This window comes from Polypterus senegalus, chromosome 2, assembly GCF_016835505.1.
Source record: "Polypterus senegalus isolate Bchr_013 chromosome 2, ASM1683550v1, whole genome shotgun sequence".
Classification (NCBI taxonomy): Eukaryota; Metazoa; Chordata; class Cladistia; order Polypteriformes; family Polypteridae; genus Polypterus; species Polypterus senegalus.
The window spans coordinates 78,004,453-78,029,366 of NC_053155.1; the positions used below are offsets into that span (position 1 = coordinate 78,004,453).

The 24,914-nt window shown below is 36.2% G+C and overlaps 1 protein-coding gene across 2 annotated transcripts in view; it reads right to left on the reverse strand.

Moving 5' to 3' along the window:
- trappc10 (trafficking protein particle complex subunit 10) overlaps positions 1-24,914 on the reverse strand; it is a 108,853-nt gene that overhangs the window by 39,678 nt on the left and 44,261 nt on the right. For both annotated transcript variants that reach the window (XM_039744030.1, XM_039744031.1), the window contains 3 exons: positions 24,151-24,347; positions 9,241-9,436; positions 2,080-2,191 (listed from right to left, as the gene is read on the reverse strand). In XM_039744030.1, coding sequence (XP_039599964.1) covers positions 2,080-2,191; positions 9,241-9,436; positions 24,151-24,347 — 505 coding nt within the window. The remainder of the gene's footprint in view (positions 1-2,079; positions 2,192-9,240; positions 9,437-24,150; positions 24,348-24,914) is intronic.

Below are 24,914 nucleotides of genomic sequence, written 5' to 3' on the forward strand. Positions count from 1 at the left end.
ATGAAAAACACTACTAAACCTCAAGAAAAGGACAGGTTAGACTTTGCCAGAAAACATTTTTTAAAAGCCTGCCCAGTTCTGGAAAAATTTTCTTTGGACAAAGGAAACTAAGATCAATATACAGTATATCAGAATGTTGGAAAGAGAAGAGTGTGGAGAAAAGAAGAAACAGCTCATAATCCAATGAATACCATATCATCTGTGAAACTTGGTGGAGGCAGCTTTATGGCATGATCATGCATGGCTTTGAATGGAAGTCAGTCACTAGTGTTTATTGATGATATGATTGCTGGTAGAAGTAGCAGGATGAATTCTGAAATGTATAGGGCTATACTACCTACTCAGATTCAGCCAAATGCTGCAAAACCGATAAGTCAATGCTTCACAGTACAGATGGACAATGAGTCAAAACATATTGCAAAACCAAGTGCTTTTCAAAGATGTACAAAAAAAGGCTGTCATTCCTTAATGGCTCATACGATATTTTTTATTAAACTACTTAAGTTAAAGCTGAAAGTCTACACTTCAATCACATAAAAATTGCTTAATTTCATATTCATTGTGGTGGTATAGAGAGCCAAGATTATAAAAATTGTGTCACTGTCTAAATACTTTTGGACCTAACTGTATAACCATTTGGACAAAATGGTCCAATATCATTTGTCAAAACAGGGGGCTGAGAAAAGTGATTGCATAGGATGGCTTAGATCTTTAATAATACTGTATGCATTTTTCACGTTTCTTTTTTGTCCTGAATTAAAAGGCAGCTGTGTGCCATCTTCAGCACCCTTTACCTGAGCTTTACAACAACGTTTATTTATATAGCACATCAGAGAACACTAATTAACATAGAATAAAAGTAAGGTCTGATGGCCAGGGAGGACAGAAAAAACAAAAAGAAAAGAGAGAAAAAATAAAATCTGCAGGGGTTCCAGGCCATGAGACCGCCCAGCCCCCTCCAGGCATTCTATCTAACATAAACGGCCAGTCCTCATTGTATTCAGGGTTCTCATGGAAGGACTTGATGATGACAAACGCCATAGAAGGAAGTAACTGAGTCAACAAGACCAGATTCTACTAAATTTAGTTATTAGCCTTGTCAGCATGCATCTGGAAAAGGGGTAAAAGTTATTCCTATGATGACAAATTATCTTCTTTTCCTTTTTCAGGGTGGGACTAACCTTTACCATTTTCCCCCTTTCACAAACTATTATGAAATTTCACATCTATGCTCACCATCTTCTGTAAACTTGACTGTAACCCAGATGTATTGTGCCTGCCTGAGATTGTCAAGAATGGACAGTCCTAGAAATTTAAAGCTGCTGGCCCCCTCCAATATATCTCTCTTAATGTAATTGGGAATGTGGCCAAAACTACAGCTTCCTGAAATCTATGACCAGCTCTTTCAATCTGCTGACATTAAGAGAGAGTGTGCTATTCTGGCACCACAGTGTTAGAAAGCTAATCTATTCTCTCTGTAAGCTGCCCCATCATTGCTGGTGGTTAGTCCTATCCTTAAAGTGTCATAAGCAAATGTAATGATAGAGTTTGCCTAAGTGTGGAGGATGCTATGATTCAAATTCAAACATGCATAAGTTAGCCACTCAGGAAGTCCACCAAGACCTACTACTATGAGCATGATGATCAGCTTTGATGGTATAACAAAATTACTTCTGAGATATACTCTATAAACAATACTCAGTAAGCAGTTCTTATCATCCAGGCGTGTAGGGATTATATGTACTCATATATGTAGACAGTCCCAAAAGGAGACACACAAACTGTCTACTATTGCGAGGGTCACACAAAAGATACATGTGTGGTTAGTGAAAGTTTTTTTTACTATTTTAATTTTTAATAAATACAGTATTCTGTTGCTGTATGGAGTAAGGCATATAAAAGCAAACAAATATATTCAAATGGCCCAACTGTCTCACTTTAGAAAATAAAACACAAAAAAAAATCTTTACCTAACACAGTAAAGCCATAAATTGCTTTATTTACTATCATTTACATTCTCTAATCTTCTAAATTTATATACTGTTTATACACACACACACACATTAATAAAAGCCTCACCTCCAGCACCAAAATTAACAACATATTGTGTAAACAGGGCATCCAGTTCATCATACTGCACCAGGGCATCTTCGTACTGTTGCAACATTTCAAAAACAAATGCAAGTTCCTCCTAGGAAAAGCCAAACAAAAACATAAATAAGCATTATTCAATTAGCAAAAGTTACCAACAAGCAGTACGCATAAACATGAAGGGCAATTGTTTCTCAAAAGAATCACATAAGCACAAAAAGAAGTCACTTTTTTGTAACAGACAACAAAAAAAATAAACAAAAAAAATGTTTTTTTATTCCCTCTATGCATTATGTGACACAACTATCTTCAGTAGTTTTAATGTTTCATACATGGCTTCCTTTAAATTTAGTCTATTTTAAAATGACACCACATTAAATGATTTTGTATCTGGCTCACAGTAAGGCATTTTGCAGAATATATGAATATTCTTTCAGAACTACAAAAGTATTCAAATGCAATGTTTGTTCATGTTTTTGCATAGGATCAAATGACCTAAACTCATAATTAAAGTTTGAACTAATGTACCAACTATTACAGTTCTACAGTAGCCATAGGTTAAGAAATTATTCATTTTTTTAATTCAGCCAATAACAATTTAAAACTTTAGGGTATTAGGGTTTATATAGGGTGGCGACCCAACTTTTATATCTTGATCTCTCTCAGTCTTAGGCATGCTAAGATCCATTCTACATATTTTTCCCCTAGCACTGCTGCTTCAGTCTCACCCCTAGTTCATACTAACCACATTCATCACTACACACACCTCTTCACTACCTGATCCTGTAGTCCTTATATATAAACTGTCCTGACGTGTGTCTCCTCAACAAGGCTCAGTATCTTTAAAGCTATCAATCCTGTCAACGCTGCATTTGCTTGATTTTACTCTATACAATCTGGACATTGGGTAATATTACACAGTCTACACTTTAGAATCTTTGTCCTTAGATGTTAGAGGCAGGATAACTTCATAAAAGTTTCAGTTTTACAGTGATCCCTCCTCAATCGCAGGGGTTGCATTCCAGAACTGCCCGCGGAAGGTGAAAATCCGTGAAGTAAAAACCATATGTTTATATGGTTATCTATACTAATAAAAGGCAAAGCCCTCACTCACTCACTGACTCATCACTAATTCTCCAACTTCCCGTGTAGGTAGAAGGCTGAAATTTGGCAGGCTTATTCCTTACAGCTTACTTACAAAAGTTGGGCAGGTTTCATTTCGAAATTCTACGCATAAGGGTCATAACTGGAAGATATTTTTCCCCATATAATGTAATGGAGTCTTGAGTTGGAGATGGCCGTGGGGGGCGGAGTTTCGTGTGACATCATCACGCCTCCTACGTAAGTACGTAGAGCACAAGGAAGAACTCCAAACAGCGATCAGCACAAAACGCCATTTCACAATTGAGAAGGCAGAAAAACATTATGAAGCAAATGATGCATACAAGCATATTCATAAGTACAGCTACTGCGGAAACAAAGCACGGCGTGAACCGTAAGTTTATATTAAATTAAGTTCATAGGCTACCACTAGCGTTTGTAATTTAGTGCCTGCCCATATAAGGCCGTCCATCAGCGGCAATCCAATACAAACACTGCCGGTAAATGTTCACGGGTGAAGGACTGTGCTTATGCAGAGGAAGATGAGATGGTCAGGGTGGTGTTTGGCACAAACTCATTGAAACTGCGAGAGAAAGTTTTAAGTGCCGGGTCTTAGCTGACATTACGAGATGGCACCAGTACAGCTGGGAACCTTCGATGCAAGAACACCAAGCGGCTCCGTGAACTGGCGCGTGCACAGACAAAAGCAACAGTTCCAAAGAGTGCTGAACAAAAACCGAATTACACAATTGAGAAGGCAGCAAAAAAATATGAAGCGTCTTATACATAGAATCATATTCATAAGTGCAGCTACTGCGGAAACAAAGCACACGGTGGAAAAAGTGAATGTCCTGCTAAAGGAAGACAGTGTAAAAAAAACCGTGCATGCAGTTTGTCACATCACAGATAAAAGGAAGGCGAGCTGTTTATTGATGCAGTAAGGAACTAATCGATGAATGAAACCTCTTATCTTTACAGCGATTGACAAACACGGAATGTAACTTGAACACATCCTACAAATACGAGCCTGATTGAAAGAAATAATGATAATCAAATCCTTGATGACAGCAACATTCAATAACACTCACAAAACAATTACTGTATATTGACAATCATGTTACGTTATTTTTAAAATGTTCCCTTTTCTTTTCATAACTTCTACTTCTCCACTGCGATACGGGTATATATATAAATGTATATATATACCCGATCTACAATACATACTTTAGCATAGACAAGCCACACGCTGTGGGCAATTGTAGAGTCTTAAGCCTCTAACGCCGACATTGAGGTTGATTCGAGAGGGATGTACTGACTATGTATGCGCTACCGATTCATTTTACCTTAGCATCTCCTTGGTTTGGGGCGTATGAAAAATATTAGGTTAGCAGAATCATGTTACGTTATTTTTAAAATTTTCCCTTTCTTAGCACAAGCACAGCTGAGAAGCTTCGATGCATGTACTCCATAACGCGTTAAAAATAACGCATTTAATCACACTTTCAATTCCAAGCAAGCGGGAACTTTTGTCAATGCATGATTTCCTGGTACATCCATTACACTGATGCACACATCACAGCTACAAAAATGTTAGAGTCGGAATAAAGCGCGTTCCCTACGACTGATCATTTCGACTTCCAGCGAAGCCTTGATAAAAGCATGGTTTTGTGCACACTGAAAAGCAAGCAAAATTAGATGCATTACAGAAAGCGGACTTTGTGGCTCTTACTGGGGATCATTGGACTTCCGTGACCGTTAGTAATTCTAAATACATCTAATTACAAAATGTTCAATGATCACACTGTTTTAGCCTAATGTACAAAATAATTTTGGCTAATGTTACTCAGAGTTTAAAGAGTAAGCTGGTCAAATTACCTTTTATGTTTCTGACTTATTTTTTTAAGAAGAAAAACTGCACTTTATGGTGAAATTTTGGTTATTATTATTTAAAGACAATACTATTCTGAAAATGTACTTAAAGTACTTAAACTACCACTTTATTTTTAAGTCTGCCCAATTTTAACCAGGGATGATATTTTTGTTTCTGTTTTGAATTCAAATGCAGTTTAAAGGCTTTTTTTCAGAAATTAAAACAGCTTCAGTTTACAATATTCATGTCCATGTCTATTATTTGATTCTGTAAGCCCACTAAAACCGTTTTAAATAAAAAAAAAAAACATTTGCGATTTGGGGCAAATTTACATGTGCGATTACATACGATTAATCAAGATTAATTCTTACACAGCCTCTAATTAATTGGATTAATTTTTTTATCGAGTCCCACCTAATATATATATATATATATATATATATATATATATATATATATGTAGATATATATATGTAGATTTGCATATATATGTGTATATACAGTATATATGTATATGTTGTATATACAGTATGTATATATGTGTGTGTATATATACAGTATGTATATATATATATGTATATGTATGTATGTGTGTATATGTGTATATATATATATATATATATATATATATATATATATATATATGCCAGCAACACTCATATCAATGACAAAACAATTACATTAACAATCATTTTACGTTATTTTTAAAATGTTTGCTTTTCTTTTTCATAACTTCTTTAACACACTACTTCTCCGCTGCGAAGCGGGTATTCTGCTAGTTTTTTTATATTTTAAACCCTTATTAACTCTCCCACACTCTTATAAACATTTCCAGCACAGTTATACAGCATAAACCCTTTATATTCTCTTAGGTATTAGGTACGATTCGTTGAAATTATGCATGTAAACACACTGTTTATATACTGTACATCCATCCATCCATCCATCATCCAACCTGCTATATCCTAACTACAGGGTCACGGGAGTCTGCTGGAGCCAATCCCAGCCAGTAAAACCTAAATGTTATTTTAAATATATGGAGCGTATCCGATATCACATATGTTACAGGCATTAAGATAGACAGGCCACCAGCAATAAATACGTACAATGCAACAAAAATTGTATACAGTAAAATGTGTGTACAATTACACTAAACGTACATACATGTACTACAGTCATGGCCAAAATTATCAGCACCCCTGGAATTTTCCCAGAAAATTGTTGCTATTACAAATGTTTTGGTATACACGTTTATTTCTTTTATGTGCATTGGAACAGCACAAAAAAAAAAAAACAGAGAAAAAAGGCAAATCTGACATCATGTCACACAGAATTCCAAAAATGGACAGGAAAAAATTATTGGCACCTTCTCAAAATTGTGAGTAAATCATTTTATTTCAAGCATATGATGCTCGTTTGAACTCACCTGTGGCAAGAAACAGGTGCTAGCAATATAGCAATCACACCTGAAGCCAGTTAAAATGGAGAAAAGTTGGCTCAACCTTTCTGTTGTGTGTCTGAGTGTGCCACACTAAGCATGGATAACAGAAAGAAGAGCAGAGAATTGTTTGAGGACTTGAACAAAAATTGTGGAAAAATATCAACAATCTCAAGGCTACAAGTCCATCTCCAGAGATCTTCATGTTCCTTTGTCCACTGTGCGCAACATAATTAAGAAGTTCACAACATACGGCACTGTAGTTAATCTCCCTGGACGTGGACGGAAGAGAAAAATTGATAAAAGACTGCAACGAAGGATAGTCTGAATGGTGGATAAACAGCCCCAATCAACTTCAAAGCTGTTCTACAGACTCAGGGTGCAACAGTGGCAGCTTGAACTATTCGTCGACATCTGAACGAAATGAAACGCTATGACAGCTGGAGAGCCAGGAGGACCCCACTGCTGACACAGAAACAAAGTCAGACTGGAGTTTGCCAAAATGTACTTGAGGTATCCAAAATCCTTCTGGGTGAACATCTTGTGGACAGATGAGACCAAGGTAGAGCTTTTTGGTAAAACTCATCATTCTACTGTTTACAGAAAACGGAATGAGGCCTAAGAAGAAAAGAACACAGTACCTACAGTCAAACATGGTGGAGGTACTACGATGTTTTGGGGATGTTTTGTTGCCTCTGGCACTGGATGCCTTGACTGTGTGCAAGGCATCATGAAATCTGAAGACTACCAAAAGATATTGGGGCGCAATGTAGGGCCCAGTGTCAGAAAGCTGTGTCTGCGTCAGAGGTCATGGGTGTTCCAGCAGGACAATGACCCCACACATACCTTTAAAAGCACCCAGAAATGGTTGAAGGCAAAGCACTGGAGAGTTCTGAAGTGGCCAGCAATGAGTCTGGATCCAAATCCGATTGAACACTTATGGAGAGATCTCAAAATTGCTGTTGGGAGAAGATGCCCTTCAAATCTGAGAGACCTTGAGCAGTTTGCAAAAGAAGAGTGGTCGGAAATTCCAGTTGAGAGGTGTCGCAAGCTTGTTAATGGTTATAGGAAGCACTTGATTTCAGTTATTTTTTCCAAAGGGCATGAAACCAAATATTAAGTTGAGGGTGCCAATAATTTTGTCAAGCCCGGTTTTTGAGTTGTGTGTGAAATTATGTCAGATTTGGCTTTTTTTCTCTATTTTTTTTGTTGTTCCAATGCACATGAAGGAAATAAACGTGTATACCAAAACATTTGTAATTGTAGCAATTTTCTGGGAGAAATGGTGCATTTTCTGGGAAAATTCCAGGGGTGCCCATAATTTCTGCCATGACTGTAAGTATGTAGAAAATTAGTTATGGGTAGTCACCAACAATGACATGACGACTTGTCCGATAACGATGAGCTTAATTTTAACAAAGGAGAGCGTTACAGCTCTACTAAAGGAGCCTCTTCAGGTGACTGTGTAGCACCGCCATTGTTGTCTGGAGTTTCTTCTTCCATAGAAGGTGTACTGGGCAGTGTTTTGCGGGTAAGGAACATCGTGCTGGGCAGTTGTTGGCACTGCTTTTTCATTTGTATAAGTAGGTTTTTATACACTTCCATGGCATCGTCAAGATCATTTCTAAATTGCAAAGAACGAATCATTTGTGGGTCCCATTCTTCAACCAATACCTGGAGATCTTTTGCCATTCATAGAATGGTCGCGAGACGCTCAAGAGTTAGGCCGGCATCTTCTTCCTGTGCAGGGTCCTCTTGTTCCTTATCTTCCTTGCTCGCTGACTTGGTCATCTCGGCCAAATCTTTGTCACTAATCTTTGTCACTCAGCATCTTGGAGTGGGCATTGAGCAGCTCATTGACGAAACTTAACTCTTTACACAGCGAAACACGTGGATGCTGAATGAGCGACACAAGATTTCCTGGTTAATGCAAATCGGAATTGAATTCTGCACTCCGGCGCTGAGCCAATCAGCACCCAGGAACTTAACTGTGTGCTCGGATTGGGTAGCTTCTCAGCCATCCGCCAATAGCGTCCCTTGTATGAAATCAATTGGGCAAACCAACTAAGGAACCATGTACCAGAAGTAAAAAGACCCATTGTCCGCAGAAACCCACGAACCAGCGAAAAATCTGTGATATATATTTAAATATGCTTACATATAAAATCTGCGATAGAGTGAAGCAGCGAAAGTCGAAGCGCGATATAGCGAGAGATACTATACTATACTAAAAGCATTGCAGTATTTCTAAAGCAAAGGATGGAGTAGGAATATATGAGAATATTCTGGCACATGTATTCAGTTATATATTTGTCAGTTTTTGACATTACTTTGTAAAAAGTCAGTCATGTCAAAAAAAAAGTGCCCAACCCACAATAATAGTCCAAAAACCCACACTCGCAGGTATCTGGACAAACAAACACAGCATAAAAAAAAGGGTAAAGGTATGGACATTTTACTTTGCATCAGAAACTGCTGTTCAAAATATTTTAGTAATAATTTAAATATTGCCTAGAAATGATATTTGAATGAAAGATCAGGCTTTAGAAAAAAGAAAAGTGCTTACTAGTAAACCATGCACACCAAGAATATTTAGAGTAAGCTATATATGCTACAAAGATTGTGTAGTACATGCAGATTAATTTAGTACATCCTCATGAAATTCTCAACATTTTAAATGTTGTATAACTATTGCAAAAAATTCCCTTTAGTTACAAATTAAGAGTGTAAGATTTATTACCTGAACCATGAAGTACTCACAGAAGCTCCAACCAGGTTCTGTTCGTTTTTCCCTTAAAGTTCTCATGTCATCTTCAAATTTGCCAAGGTTTTTTGTAAAGGACATGAGAAGCAATGTCCTGAGTTTATTTAAGAATGCATTCCAAGATTCCTGAGAGCGGGAGGATTCTTTTAAAGGATCTGACAGCACTACACATCTAGAAAAAGTCACATTTGGGAGGGGGGAGAAAATCAACTTGTATAAGTACTTCCAGAAGTAAAACAATGCCCATTTTAAGCAAATATATACATACATTAATAAATATATTTGAGCTCTGTTATATAGGTACATTTTTAGCTGATTTGATCCCTTGTGGTCCATAAGTTTAAATCTGTAATCAAAAATTTCAAATGTGATTAAAAGACATTCTTAGATTGTACGATATTTTTGTAACACCTATGAAGACAAATGTCCCAAATATTATGGCACCCTGAAAGAAAGGAGAGGAGAGGTTTATAAAGGGCTGCGATTTCTACATGGTGAAGTCAGATGAAAAAAAAGACACTAAAAAACAATGTACAATAATGTGTGGATAGATTAAAACATTTCTTCATACAACAGCTACTGTCTTCTGAATTGAACAAAAGTTTAGTTTCATATACAGGCATCACTGCAGCTTACTATACTTTTATAGATAGAGCTATTAGATCAAACATTTTTCACATAGATATAATTCAAATTTCTTTTAAAGAGATCTTGTTCGAAGACAAAACCTGACACTTGACAGTCAAACAACAGTTGTTTGATTTTCTCGTATAATTCTGTCATCATTATGCAAAGCTACAGTATTTTACTGATCTGTTTTTAAACTTTGCTTCTACGATCAGCCTTTTCATAATTTTGAATGGTTAGCTTGTCATCGTTAATAAGAATTACATCCAGACCCCTTCACAGCATAGTGTTGGTTTTTTTTTCTTTACCATCGCTCTGCACTTACATCTACAAACGTACTCAGAACAGTTTTTCTAAATGCTTATCCTCCTAATACTATCATTTAACATCTGATTCTGTCCCATTCAGTCTTAAACCTGAAATCCCTGACAATTGTTTAAAGCCAATACCTTCTCATTAAAGCAAATGGAAAACAGCAGACATAATTCTGTCTTTCCTTTTATTGCAAAGCTTTAAATGTGTCTTAAGCACTTCATGTTTGGCAGGAGCACAAGTTTAAAAAATAAAGTAAAAACTACTAATAATAATTTAGAGAAAGAAGTGTATAATAATGAGGTATCAAAAAACACAAACAACAATACATGAAACAACTAGCATTGTTGAAAAGTTGAATATTCAAACCTTCTTTTTTAGGTAATTTGAGAGCCCTAGTTTGGTATTATTACACTAATTACTGTTAGGCAATAATCAATTTACACATCTGTCCTGGAGAGGAAAATGTTGAAATTTTTTTAATTGCACACGGCTCATATTAATTTTCTAGTTTTTGCTGAAACGAACCAGGATGAACTGGATGAATTTACAGGATTCTTAAAAGCAACTAAACTATGGAGACAATTCACATTGGAAGTATTTCTTGTTCATATATTTTTCCTGTATTGTACACTAACTTTAGTGCACCTGTTTCAGTTGGTTTATACTACATCTATTTCAATTAGTTTAAAGACCAGAGAACTAGCAGCTGTTTTAATTAGTTTATAACCAGGGAAAAGAAAGCAGTATGGAGGTGTGTTAAAAGATCCAACACTTTGAGAAGAGCTATTTAACACAAGGACAAAAGAGCCAATCAAATGTGCATAATGTCACATGTCCTAAAATCCAACATGTGCACTTTAACATAAACGGCTCATCTGAGGGACCAAAAAAGGCAACAGAAGGGCAACAACCTAAGAAGTGAAAACACAGATCAAGACATGTGTGACCATTTCAACTGAATGTCGGAGAATGCAACTTTCTAATAACACTGATCGCTAATTTAAAAGACACTAAGGACAACTTTCATTCATTGACATTGCAGAGTTTCAGTAAGCTTTTCTAAAGATTATATCCAGACTTTTGCTGTCTATTTTATTTTTCTAGATAGATAGATCTATTATACATTTCTTCTGTGTGCATTATTATGCTTTAATAAATGCTATACTGCTTTTACATTTCTACACTTTGTCTTTTACCTAGAGTGCTTGAAATAATAAAACTGTGCCTAGTGTGGGAAGATTATTGCTTTCTTGTCTACCGGATTATCAAGGCTGCAAGGTTGTTCTTCAATATTTAGAACAACTGTAGCAAAAGTAATACATTGCTTGGTTGGTGTTATAAAAATAAAAGGAGGTCAAGCGGTAACATGTGACGCGAGGACACTTGCATGTTTTGTTAGCACTGGTGACAGTGAATCACTATGTACAGAATCCCATGTGGAATACTGTGGAGTGACTGGCAATTGGGCATCACCCAAGACTTTGTCTAGATAGGATCTCTATGCATTTGTATGTGTGTATGGTAATCTTCAAGTGCAGGAGTAGATGAATATAGTAAAAGTACCCTATAAGGTCTCCCAAATTTAACAATAATACAACATCTAAATATTCATTGAAACTAAAAACCACCCCCGTTTTGCAAAATTGCAGAGAAAAACAGATATAAGCCAGCAATCTGAGAGTGAGAGGAAGAAAGCAACAAAAACAGTCCTTATAAGAAGAGCAGATGAAAATCCATCTTAAAAGACCACCTCATACCTACATTTTATACCAACCAAACATAGAATCTTTTAACACAGGCATGTCAAACACGCGTGGCCCGCAACAGAAATCTGTGCAGCCTACATGACAGATCCTAGTTAGTAATAAACTTTTACAAAATGATTACTGTCATTTGTAATTAAATCATTCTGCATCTTCGGCATTACTTATTGACTTTTCTGACTTCTGCCTTCTGACAAAAGCACATTTTCCCATGGCATTACTGTATCGGAAACGTCATCCGCTAGTATAGTTGCAGCCGCGAAGTCGCAACTGAAGTACTAGGCTGCAGTCCGCGGCCCGAGAGTACTGCCAGCAACAGAGACTCACTCAGTGAAGGGCTACAGCAAAAAGGCTGCCCCCTTCACGGAGGACACTTTTCAGAATGCTAGGCGGGTGGGGCTTTGCAGAGGTACAGAGAGAGGAGAGAGACCACTGTGAGAGAGTATTACAACAAAGTATTTTTATGTTTCTGACAGTTTCCCCATATGACACAAGTCCACAGAAACCTCGTTACTACGAAGTACATTCAGCAGCAGATACTTTCATTACAACGAAGTGACCTTGAAATGCTTGAATGAATCATCCACAGAGCAGTTAGTTCTGCGGTCACAGCTCAATTGTGGACATTTGCACAACGATCCCCAAACAGAAACACTGTAAAAAAATGTTCTTTCTTCAAACTTTCCTCGTACTGTTTCTTTGCTGTTTTTGTTTTGTGTGGTTTTAAGTGATACATTTTCCTTATTGCTCTTCAACATTTGAAAAACATCCATTAGAATTTAACTCATTATCACCGTTCTTTTCTGCATATAACAGTATGCCGTTTCTATAGAAGAAAAATCTCGGGTTGCAAACGTATGCGAACTGCTGCATTTGAAGACGCCGAAAAAGCCGTTTTTATGTGGTTGCAGTGATGCTTGTTCAAGAAACATTCATATTAATGCGGCACTCATTCAAGAAAATTAGATTTTTAAACTCTCTTGGGACCCGGAGAAACAATCTCACATGTGGCAATAGCGCTTCGGGACGCACTTCAGTGTGTCATTCCCGTTTTGGGGGGGGTAGATCCCAGGGATCCCATACCTCACAATATGAAGAAGAAAAAGATAATTTGGCTTCTGATTGATAACGGTGCTGACCACAACATGCTTCCGCACTTAGATAATGTTCATGTTAAATTCCTCCCACCCAATTGCATGGCAGTGCTTCAGCCATTGGATTTGGGCATCATTCGCACCCTGAAAATGGATCATCGCAAGGAAATACTGAGAAAAATTCTTGTCAGCATAACTTGTAGACAGGAGAAGACTAAAATAATGCGAAAGAAGCTATTGAAGCTGATTGCATTTCCAACATCCTATCTTTGTGATGCACGTCTTCTGCAGTGACAGCAACCAAAACGAGATTACGGAGTATACTGAACATAAGCAACACACTTCGCATGTCACGGTCTTCCATTCTCCCCAGATGGGATCATCTGGTTGCAGGAAAACAAGCTCAGGGCTCTCACTGATTCTGCTTTATGGTAAGCTGTATAATTTCTATTACTAAATTATAACTTAATAATAATAGAAATGTAATGTAAATTGTGTATAAAACTGCCCTACAAACCCACACATAATCACCACATAAACTCCAGCCTCCAACAACCCACCGGTCCCTGGAAACATTTGCTTCTAGTAAAACAGTGCTTGGTGTCAAACAGATTGCGGACCACTGGGCTACACTACTGCCAAAAATGACCATCACGAGTAGTAATAGCTTGCATATTTTCATGTTTTTTTGCTCTAGTTTTACGTAATTTACACTAGTATTGTAACAAACAGTGCAGACTACAGCTGAAGATCTGAAGTAGACGCGAGAGGTTGGTGAGTTGTTTATTAACAGATTTTTGTGATTTTGAGTTTGTATAATTCGTGTAGGTCAGGGGCTTTTTGCATATTGGCTTATTTTATAATATAAACTTTGAAGTAAACTTAGTAAAATTAGATTTTTGGAGGATTTGTTTTCCAACTTGTATTACTGAGCTATGAATTCAGTGAGCATTTTCACGATTTCAGTTCACACGAACAGGACTTTGTGCTGTTTACGTCACCATACTCTTACAACGTTGAGAACGCACCTGAGAATATCCAAATGGAATTGATTGAACTGCAGTCAGATTCTATTTTGATGGCAAAATACAATGACGTTGGTGGGCCAGGCGTGTATGCTTACCTGCCACCCTCGTATTTGCAGATCCATAAGTTGGCATCGAGAGTACTGTCTATGTTCGGAAACACTTACCTTTGTGAGAAATTGTTTTTGTTAATGAAAGCTACCAAAACCCCACATCGCTCAAGACTTACTGTCGAGCACCTTTCATCCCTCATAAAACTTGCAGCTGCAGAAGATTTCAAGCCTGATATTGACAAACTGGTTACTAACAAGAGATGCCAAGTGTCGGGACAAAATAAATTGATCTCACACTGCAAGACTCCTATATAAGTAATGAATATAATATAATGAATACAATATAATAATATAAGGACCTAGCTAAGACTCTAATTGTACACTGTTGTACGGAGATTGTATGGAAATAAATTGCTTTTCCTTAAACTTTGTGTAACATTTTTTAAAGTTTTCAGTATTGGAACGAAAGCTACAGTAACTTTGTATAATAGTATTTGTTATAGTGCGGCCCACTGACGCACATATGGCAGTCGAAGCGGCCCACCAATGGTAGTGAGTTTGATATGCCTGTTTTAACACATTATCCATTTTCTGAATTCTTGAAACATTTTGTTCTAAAACAACTATTTTTTCATAATGTAAGAGGAAAGAAATCGGCTGCCTCTTAGAAATATATTTTGTGCTTCTTTACCAGATTTTTTTAAAGAAATGCATTAATTATAGCACTAAAATGGAACTATTAAATATTTGAGAGTACACCTTGCAAGACACAAAATTAATATTTAAAACTGTATCAAATTATTGATAATATCTTTTCACAAACACCTGAAATTACAAGGAAACAGGAAGAGGCCAACAGCCTGTTTTACACTATAAGCTGGAACTGTAAAGAAAGCATCCCTTGTACATTGATTGCATCAAACATGAATGACATATTTGTTCATTTATACAGTGAACATAAACAGTGGTATCTGGGGTGCCAATTATTTCTCTTTCGTACTCATTTAAGCTTTTGTTTTTATTTTTATTTTTTTTGCTTGTACTACTGTAGTGGTACTACTGGGGAATGAAACTTCAACTTCCAGCAGTCCCTGCGGTGGTTCTGAGAGGTTGTCTACTGAGGGTGCAGGGACTGCTGGGCACAAGGAGGGTGGCGCAACATTTAAAAGGGGTCCAGTTCTGCACAGAAAGAAAGTCTGTCGTGTTTTGTTTGTTTGTTTGCCTTCCCATTTTGCTACCTGTGCATTCTTGTTTTGCGCTGGATCGTCTTCTGTTTTCGGTGTATGGACTGTCTGAGGATTTGTTGTTGTCCTGCGAAGAAATGAGTGCTCCTGACCCCATTCACATGCCATCATTTCATCAGGAAATACTGTTAGGATTATATTTACATTCATATACAGTGTGCTGATCTCTAGACTATCTACCTCCACCACTTCATTTCAGTTGCCGTTTTCATGGACTTTAGTATGTGGTTTTTGTTAGTGGTTTGTTATTGCAGAGTTCGTGTTTATTGTATATCCCCGTAAGGGGAACTGTGATGGGATCATTTTAGTTTTATATATTTCACTTATTATTGTTTAATACATTCATTTCTGTTTTATTACCAGTTGTTTTTTTGAGTGTGTGCGAGTCGGGTCAAGGCTGGGTGCGTTCCTGGGATCCCGACCTAAAAAATAAATAACTTATCATCATATTGACAGTGTGAATCTTAGCTGGGTTTTTAATCCGCTACAACATTTTACACTGCAACTTTTTCTACTTTGATATTTTCCCATATATTGCACTTCAATACAGGTAAAGTTTCCAAAAAACTTTAAATCCTGTCACTAAGTGCTTACATTTGTCCTGAAGTCCAATACATTTGTTATTTCATTTTACACAGAACGAATCCAAAGTGATTAAAAATTGAGTAACAATAAATAATCCTTGAGTACTGACTTAGTGTCTACATGAAAACATTTTCTTAAAACTAGCCAGTGACCAAAATATCAATGTCTCACTGAGGGGATCCCAGGTCAGGACAGGTTCCACCTACAAATCAGAAACCAACTAAGCCACAAAATATCAAGATATTAATGCTTGATCATGAACTGCTTTTCCCATAATGAACCATGGGTGCAAGGTTAAAGGTGCTAGAATTCTGCAACTGCCAAGAACAGCTATAGAAAATATTATTTGGTTGCACTGCACCTTTGTTGCAGTTATCTTAAAGAAATAATTTACTAGGTGTGTCAAGTCACTTTTCATGCCCGGGTATAAGAATTATACAGTTTTATACTGTCATAAAGCAATACAAATAAAAAAAATTAAAAAAAAACAAACAAAAAAGGGAGGCATATTAACGTTGTCCTCAAGTACCTGGAAACTGGGCTCAAATCATAACTTGGACCTTGACTATGTCACTGTTTTCTGTAAATGTCTGTATAGTATGTTCTCATGATATTCCATTTTCCCTTCCATGTTCCTAAGATATGCATGTTAGGCAAGTGTGAAATCAAAACTGGCCTAGTATGATCATTTGTTGTTCCTTTTTGAGGTTAGGGTTCTGCCTTGAACCCAGGACCGTAAAACCGGAGTGAGTTGGACACAGAATAAAAAAATAAATCTTTGTAATGTAGCTCAGGGCATTTAATGACAAGTTGTCTCTGCAATGTTGGTTTAATTTAAGGTTTCACTTTGCCTATAGGTGAAAAAAGTGGGAGACGGGTAGATTGTTACTGGCTCTAAACTGGCTATAATGCATGTAGTCCGGATTAACTTTCATCCTAAAAAGCATATATTTGAATCATATCCTGATGGCCTGACTAAGGTAAAGACGTCATATCCATTATCAAATCACTCCGAAGAAGTTAAAGAAAAAAAAATAATCAAGGTTTAATCATTTATGCTGTGCATTAAACTATATATGCAGTTGAAGTCAGAGGTTTACATACACTTAGGGTGAATTCTTTAAAACTCACATTTTAACCCATTCAAAGATTTTTATACTAGCAAACAATAAATTTGACACATTGTTTAAGACATCTACTTTGTGCAGAAATAATTAATTGGCAAAAATAATTTTTTCCAAAAATGTTCACAGTCAAAAGAGTTTTTCATTTTTTATCGACTATATTCCAGTTCCAGTGGGTCACACATTTAAATACACTTTGTTAATATTTAGTAGCACCACCTTTAAATTGTTTAACTTGAGCCAAATGTTTTGGGTAGCCTTCCACAAGCTTCTTAAAATAAAGGTGCTAGAATTTTGGCCCATTACTCCAGACAGAACTGCCATAACTTGGCGAGGATTGTAAGCCCTCCTTGCATGCACACGCTTGTTCAGTTTTGTCCACAAATTTTCAATCAGAATGAGGTCAGGGGCTTTGTGATGGCCACTCCAATACCTTCACCTTGTTGTCCTTAAGCCATTTTTCCACAACTTTGGAGATATGCTTGGGGTCATTGTCCATCTGAAAGACACAACCCCAACAACATGATGCTCCCACCCCCATGCTTGAAGGTTGGTATGGTGTTCTTTTCCTTGTAAGCCTCATGCTTTTTCCTCCAAACAGAGCAATGGTCAATATTGGCCAAACTGTTCAACCTTGGATTCATCAGACCAGAGGATATTTCTCCAGAAGGTAAAATATTTGTACCTGAGTGCCACTGCAGACTGCAGCCTGGCTTTTTGATGGTGACTTTGGAGCAGTGGCTTCTTCTTTGCCAGGCAGCCTTTCAGGTTATACCAATTTAGGACTTGTTTACTGTGGATATAGATACTTGTCTGCCTCTTTCCTCCAGCATCTTCACATGATCCTTTGATGTTGCTATGAGACTTTTTGGCACTTTTTGTGCCAAAGTACATTCTTCTCTAGGAGACAGAATGAGTCTCCTTCTTGAGCATCATGACGACTATGTGGTCCCACGCTGTTTATACTTTAGCATTATTGTTTGTACGGATGAACGTGGATCCTTCAGGTTGTTTGGAAAGTGATCCCAAGTATAAATAAGATTTGTGAAAGTCTACATTTTGTTTCCTGAGGTCTTGGCTGATTTTGTTTGATTTTCCCATTACATCAAGCAAAGAGGCAATGAGTCTGATAGAAGGCCTTAACATACATTCACATGTTGACTTCAAATAAGATAATTGGCTATTGAAAGCTAATTGTCTAATTAACCAAAGGCTTGAAGTCATTTTCTAGAATTTTCCAAGCTGTTTAAAGGCATAGTTACCAAAGTGTATGTAAACTTATGACGCACTGGAATTGTGATTTAGTCAATAAAAGGTTAAAATCCGTCTGTGAAATTGTTAGAAAAAAAGAGTTTTGCCCTGCACAAAGTAAATTTCTTAAATAGTATGTCAAATTTATAGTTTTAGCACAAAATCTGTGTAGGGGTTACAAAGTGAGTTTTAAAGAATTCACCCTAAATGCATGTAAACATCCGATTTCAAGCATAGTAACACATATTATACATTCATGAGCCTTCATTAACAGTTTTTAAGCCCTTCATGAAATCATGAGTTTTTATATGACACTTTTCCACTAAGAAAGGGCATTAAGTATATTATTTAGGGATAACCCCCTCCCACCATTTGAAAAATGAAATATCCCTAAATCTCAAAAATGCTTTGACTGATTTGATTGAAATTTGGTGATGTTGTCGAAAAAAAGATAGATGACATACGTTTTAAATTTGTTGATATTTCTTGTAAATAATGCTGCAATGAGTGGGGTATTCTAATGCACTGCATGTCTTCAAAAAAAATGAAAAGATAACAATCACACAAAGAAATGGGATGAGCCAGTTTATGCTAATGAATGCCATCTACAGAAGCAAACTGGAAAGAGAAAAGTTTGGTGAAGCTCAAAGACGACACATTTAGCAAGCAAACTATAAAGTTAATGTGCTTGCCAAGTGCTGTGGCTGTGAGCATAGTGAGTTTTGGACAACTGACCCATTAAGAAAGATATTTAACATACTCTGCTTAAAAAAATTGAAAGGAACACTTAAATCACACATCAGATCTTGATGAACAAAATATTCAAGAGGAAAATCTTTACCAAGTAATACTGTGTATTTCACGGACATCATTATGATATAACAACAACCAATGGAAACCAAAATCACCAACCCACTGAGGGCTGGATTCAACATCAGCCAAAAATCTAAGTCAAAAATTGAAATCACAGGCTGATCCAACTTGCGTGAATTTCATCACAGCAACTCATAATGTGACTCAGTTGTGGGTATGACCCCCATTTGCCTGTTTGCATACTCCTGATGAGACGGTGGATAGTGTTCTAGGGGATCTCCTCCCAGACCTGGATTACTGGAATCAATGAGCTCCTGGACAAATCTGTGACACTATCTGATAGCATCGAATGCATTAATAACATAACATCTCAGAGGTTCTCAGTTGGATTCAACTTTAAAGGCAAATCAATGGTAACAATGCCCTCATCTTCCAGGAACTGCTTACAGACTCTGGCCACATCGAGGTAAGGCATTGTCCTAAACCAGGAGGAGAGTGGGCCCATTGCACCAGCATAAGGTCTGATGATAGCTCTGAAGATTTAATTCTGGTACCCAACAATATTTAGGGTACCACTGCTTAGCATGTGAAGGTCTGTGCAACTGTTCAACGATATGCCTCCCCAGACAATCACTGACCCACCTCCAAACCAGTCATGCTGGATGATGTTGCAGGTTGTGCAACAATCACCACAGTGTCTCCAGACTCTTTCATGCCTGTCACATGTGCTCAGTGTGAACCTACACTCATCTGTGAAGAGAACGGGGCACCAATGACTGAGCTGCTAATTGTGTTACACTCTGGCAAATAGCAATCAAGCTGCACAGTGAAGGGCTGTGAGCAAAGGTCCTACTATAGGACACTGCGCCTTCATGCCACCCACATGGAGTCTGTTTCTGACAGTTTAGTGAAAAAAATATGCATACTAGTAGCCAACTTGGTGTCATTTTGTAGTATTCTGCCACTGCTCTTCGATTTCCTCTTTGTAAAAAAGAACAGATACTGGTCCTGCTGCTGGATTGATGCCCTTTCTTAGGCCCTGACCAGCTCTCCTCATGTAATGGCCTGTATTCCTGGTATCTCCCCCATGCTGCAGAGATTGTCCTGGGAGACGCAGCAAATCTTCTTGCATTGGCATGTATGGATGTGCATTCATGGAGGAGCTGGACTACCTGTGCAATCTGAATTGGCTGCAGGTAATACCTCATGCTACCAGTAGTGACAAAAACACTTTGAAAATACAAAACAAGAAAAGAATCAGTCATGAAAAATAAGGAGAGAGCAACTGTCTGTGGCCACAAACTGCAAAACTGTTCCTTTTTTAGGGGTGCCTTGCTGTTGACTCTTCAGTGCAGCTGATGTCACCTTAATTGCACCAGAGCAAATGAAGTTGATTAACAGTCGCTTATGATTCCTAACTGAATAGATTGATAGCCATGAAGCTTAACTGACATGGTGTTAGTCTCTGATGACTAAGTGTATCGTTAATTTTTTTGAACACTCTCACCTATCTGAAACCATATGGCAATGCCTATGCAGGTACTACAGTTCTCATCAGCCAGTGCACAGCTTTGGATAATTTCATCAGCGTTTGCAAAGTTTAAATAAGAGCATTGACAAAAGTGACATGTCAAAGATAACTTGTGTGCTTTTTTTTCTCTACTTTGGAATAACAATTTCATCGTCTTGGTGGATTACTGCACTTATCTTAGAATATGACTTTTTGACTAATCTTGGATTGTACTTCAATTTGTTGTATCTACAAAAGAAACTTCTCCTCAGTTTATTTTAATCTGTACCTTTTTCTAAGAAATGAGCTGCAAAAACCCAAACCTGAATACCTCTTTTTAAGCAAGTTTCGCTATTGCAAACTCACACATAAAATGTAGCATATTCAAAAGGAAACTCTGCTGTTTCCCTTGTCATTACTTATTGGGGTTTTACATTTGACATAATCTATGAAGCAAAATCCAGGAAAAGAGACAATGGGGTTATGATGCACTTGGCTAAACATGCGCTTCATTTTACTATGAATACCATATGTTCCAATAAATCAGAGATAACAACAGTGTAATCAGTTTATCAGTGCATACATAGCCCATGCATTTTTAAAAAAAGCCAACATTGTTTACCACCTTCATACTGTTATTAAGTATATAATACCAATCAATAATCAGTGTTAAGTGCTTTTTGAAGTTAAAACAAAAAAAGAAAAAAAAACACACAAGGAAGAGTCAAGATTTTTAGCAGTTTTTAGCATTGAATCAACCAACTTTAGATCATCTTTGTACCATTACTGAATATAGCTTTAATACAGAGTTCTGTTGCATCTCTTTCACACCAGCACCACCAAGGACTGTATGTAGCATGTTTAACAGTAAGCAGGTCAAGTGAATCAATATTAGCCCTTAGTGTAAAAAAAAAATAATAATAATAGTAATAATGCTAAAAATATTATATACAGAAAAGTACTTATTTACAAGCGGAACTATAACAGAGGCCAAATCAGAAACCTTCCTGCGCGAAATAGGCAGCACAACTACTATAAAGATACAGTATAAGTAAAATATCAGTGAAAAGTGTATTTCTGAATTTCAAAAACAACACAAACCCAAGTAAAACATAAATACAAAAGAAATTATGAAACACCTTACTGTACTCTATGGTTCAAAAGCAACTTTATTAAATAATAAATGATATTATTATTAAATATAAATATATATATTTAAATGGTGCCTAGGAAATCCAGTGAACATATTATTTCTCTTCAGTAGAGGTCTGTGAAAAACAGGATCCACATCACAGTATAACCAACTCCTACTTATGACACGTTCCACATCTGGAACACTCCAGTGGTGTAGGATTTGATAAACCTCAGATGAACAGATAACCTTCTGTAGCATCTGTGCCTAGCAAGAAACCCTTGCACTTTATCTTATGTACACTAGATAATTAGCAATGAAATTAAACATGTTACACTTAACACTAGACAAGAGAAACAAAAAAAAAAAACACATAAAACTTGTAGATTTCACTAATAACTGTGTTCAATTAATAAATATTAGCATATGATGCAAAATGTATATTGAGTGGGTAATATCACAAAAGCAATCACAGATAGACATGAATATTTTTTAGCTCATAGCAAACATGATGTACGATGAACAGTTCACAGATTTTGCAGAGGCAAAACACATTTTGTAACAGTGACAAACACTCTTACATTATGTTCTGGGGAGATATTATTGGGTATAATATAGTATACTAACTTAATATTTAAGTTAACGTAAACCCACAATTAAAAAACAATGAAATTAAACCCAAAAATACAAAAACACAGAGAGTAACACCAGATCTGTGGGAGGCATCAGTACCCTAGGATAAACGTCACAGTTTGCAATGTTGCGTTTTTTCCATTAAGACGATTTTTCACTTTGCAAATCATCTGATTGTTTTTTTGTGTTATGTCATTCTTTTTTTTGTTTTACCTCTTAGCAATTTATCTAAGCCATAGATTGTCTGTCAAAACTATTTCTAGTGCAGGATCACGTGCAATACTTGGTTCCCTAGTGCATTTACAAATCAGAAGAATATTTTTGGGGGTCTGTTTTCAGTATTCAAAGTTGGGCTTGAAGAATATTTTATACTGTAGCTGTTATACCAATATCATCGCAAGGTGACCACTTTGTTTCTTCAACTGACAAAATAAAAATGAGAGGCATGTTTTATTATCTTCACGTGGTGTTTCGCATTGTTGTATTTTTAATATTGTTTGGATACATATTTCTTATATAGTTTTTATAACAAGTTGTTTCACATAGATTAACCTGTACTTCATTAAGATCATTCTCACAAAAACTGAAATATATTTTCTTTTCATCTTAATTCGATTCAATACTTAACCATCCTTGAAGTTTTGCAAGCACTCATTTAAAGCAGCACAACCACCCTACATTATGTTTGAGTCTGTTCATACTACACTCTAAAATGTATTATCTATCTATCTATCTATTAATCCTAATATACCAATCTATCACAAAGCTCAAAAAATCTATATTGAAAATAAAAAAATCATAACATAAATCTAGAAGCAGAACATCAAATGCAAGTTAATGTCATCAATAAAATATTTGTATAGTGTACAAGAAAGAAAATCTTTCACACAATTAAAATGGACTTACATATACTAAATACATACATAATAAGAGGAAAACAATTTGATTACTGCAGAAGATGCCTACTGCTGCTAATCCCAACAAACATTTTATGCTGACAATTCATACATTAGAACGTGTGTGTAAATTTCCATATGAAACAAGTGTCCTATTTAGACAGGATTAACTAAATTAGGCCCTTTCCTCTAATACTTCAGTTAGTCCTAAGAGATCCCAATAAAAGGCGAGAAAGCAGCAGTGTTACAAAAGCCTAAGCATAGCAATTACTACACTATAATAAAACATACATTATAAATATGCCTTTGAGATCTAAAGTCAAAATACACTGCATCACATGGTTGTCGAAACTGTACAAAAACTGCTTTGTGGTTATAAATGCCATGTTCTCAATAAGTTATGCAATTACATTATGCTTTTATGCTTTAAGCTGACATCTTTGTGAGGCTAAATCGTATAACTAGAGGGAAACAAAGAGCAAGTAACATTTTACTATTCAGTATGAAAACAGTATCGAAAAGAGATTTACACCAAACATGCAAAACTCTTTACAGCTAGTATGTTGACAACTTTAACACTACACAAAAAGCAATGCAGCAAAACGTGACACCAATATAAGCAAGTAGAAATATCTGAAAATTTAAAAGCAGCAAACACACAAAGATGCTAAGTACTGACATGCACATTCATGTCATCATGGACCTTTTAGTTTTACTTTCTCCAAAAGCAAGTTAATACAAATACATACTATATATGCCTTAAATTGAAAAATGCAAATTCTGAGCACAAACTTAATAATGTAATATTACAAGTAACATACCTGTCACTCTGTTTATTGCAAAAGTCACTCCTTATTTTATCTACTATTGATGTTCGTGGAAGAATGTTGGTTTTGTTCTTCTTTTTGGCATCACTGTCAACTAACACAATCAGCCAGTCCACTGTATTGTAATTCTTCAAAATGTTCTGCCATCTGGTAATGTCATCTTTAACAGAAGACTTGTAAACCTCTGTATCCTGTTTTTAAAAAAAAAAAAAAATGTTCAGACAGGTGTATTAAAATCGACATAAAGGCTTCTAATGTTTATGACCCTTAAAATTACTTATTTACATTTTAGATACATTCATTTTTACTCAATTTATATAAGCAGGTGCAAATACTTTGGTTTTATTGATTTACGATGTTGCCAAACTTAAAACATGGCACTCATTCAAAAAAAAAAAAAAAAAAAAAGGCTCTGTCCTTTTTAACAATATGAAATTCTACTGAATGATTATGATCCAAATGTTCAGGAAACTATTACCTATAATCAGGGGATATTAAACATGTAAACACCAATACTTATGATCAGAGTAAAATAATACCAGACTTTCACTGTAATATTACACAGCTGCTTTTCATTGCACTTATAGATTTTATGTAAATAAGAGGAGTAAAACTTTTTTTGTGTGTTTCATATGAAAACCTTATACCACCATTTACAAACGTACTGTAAGTAGGCATGAAATAAACAAAAGAGAGAAGTGATATTTTATATGAGAATTTTCATGAAAAGTACTCTGAGGTCAAGAGTGTTATGATAT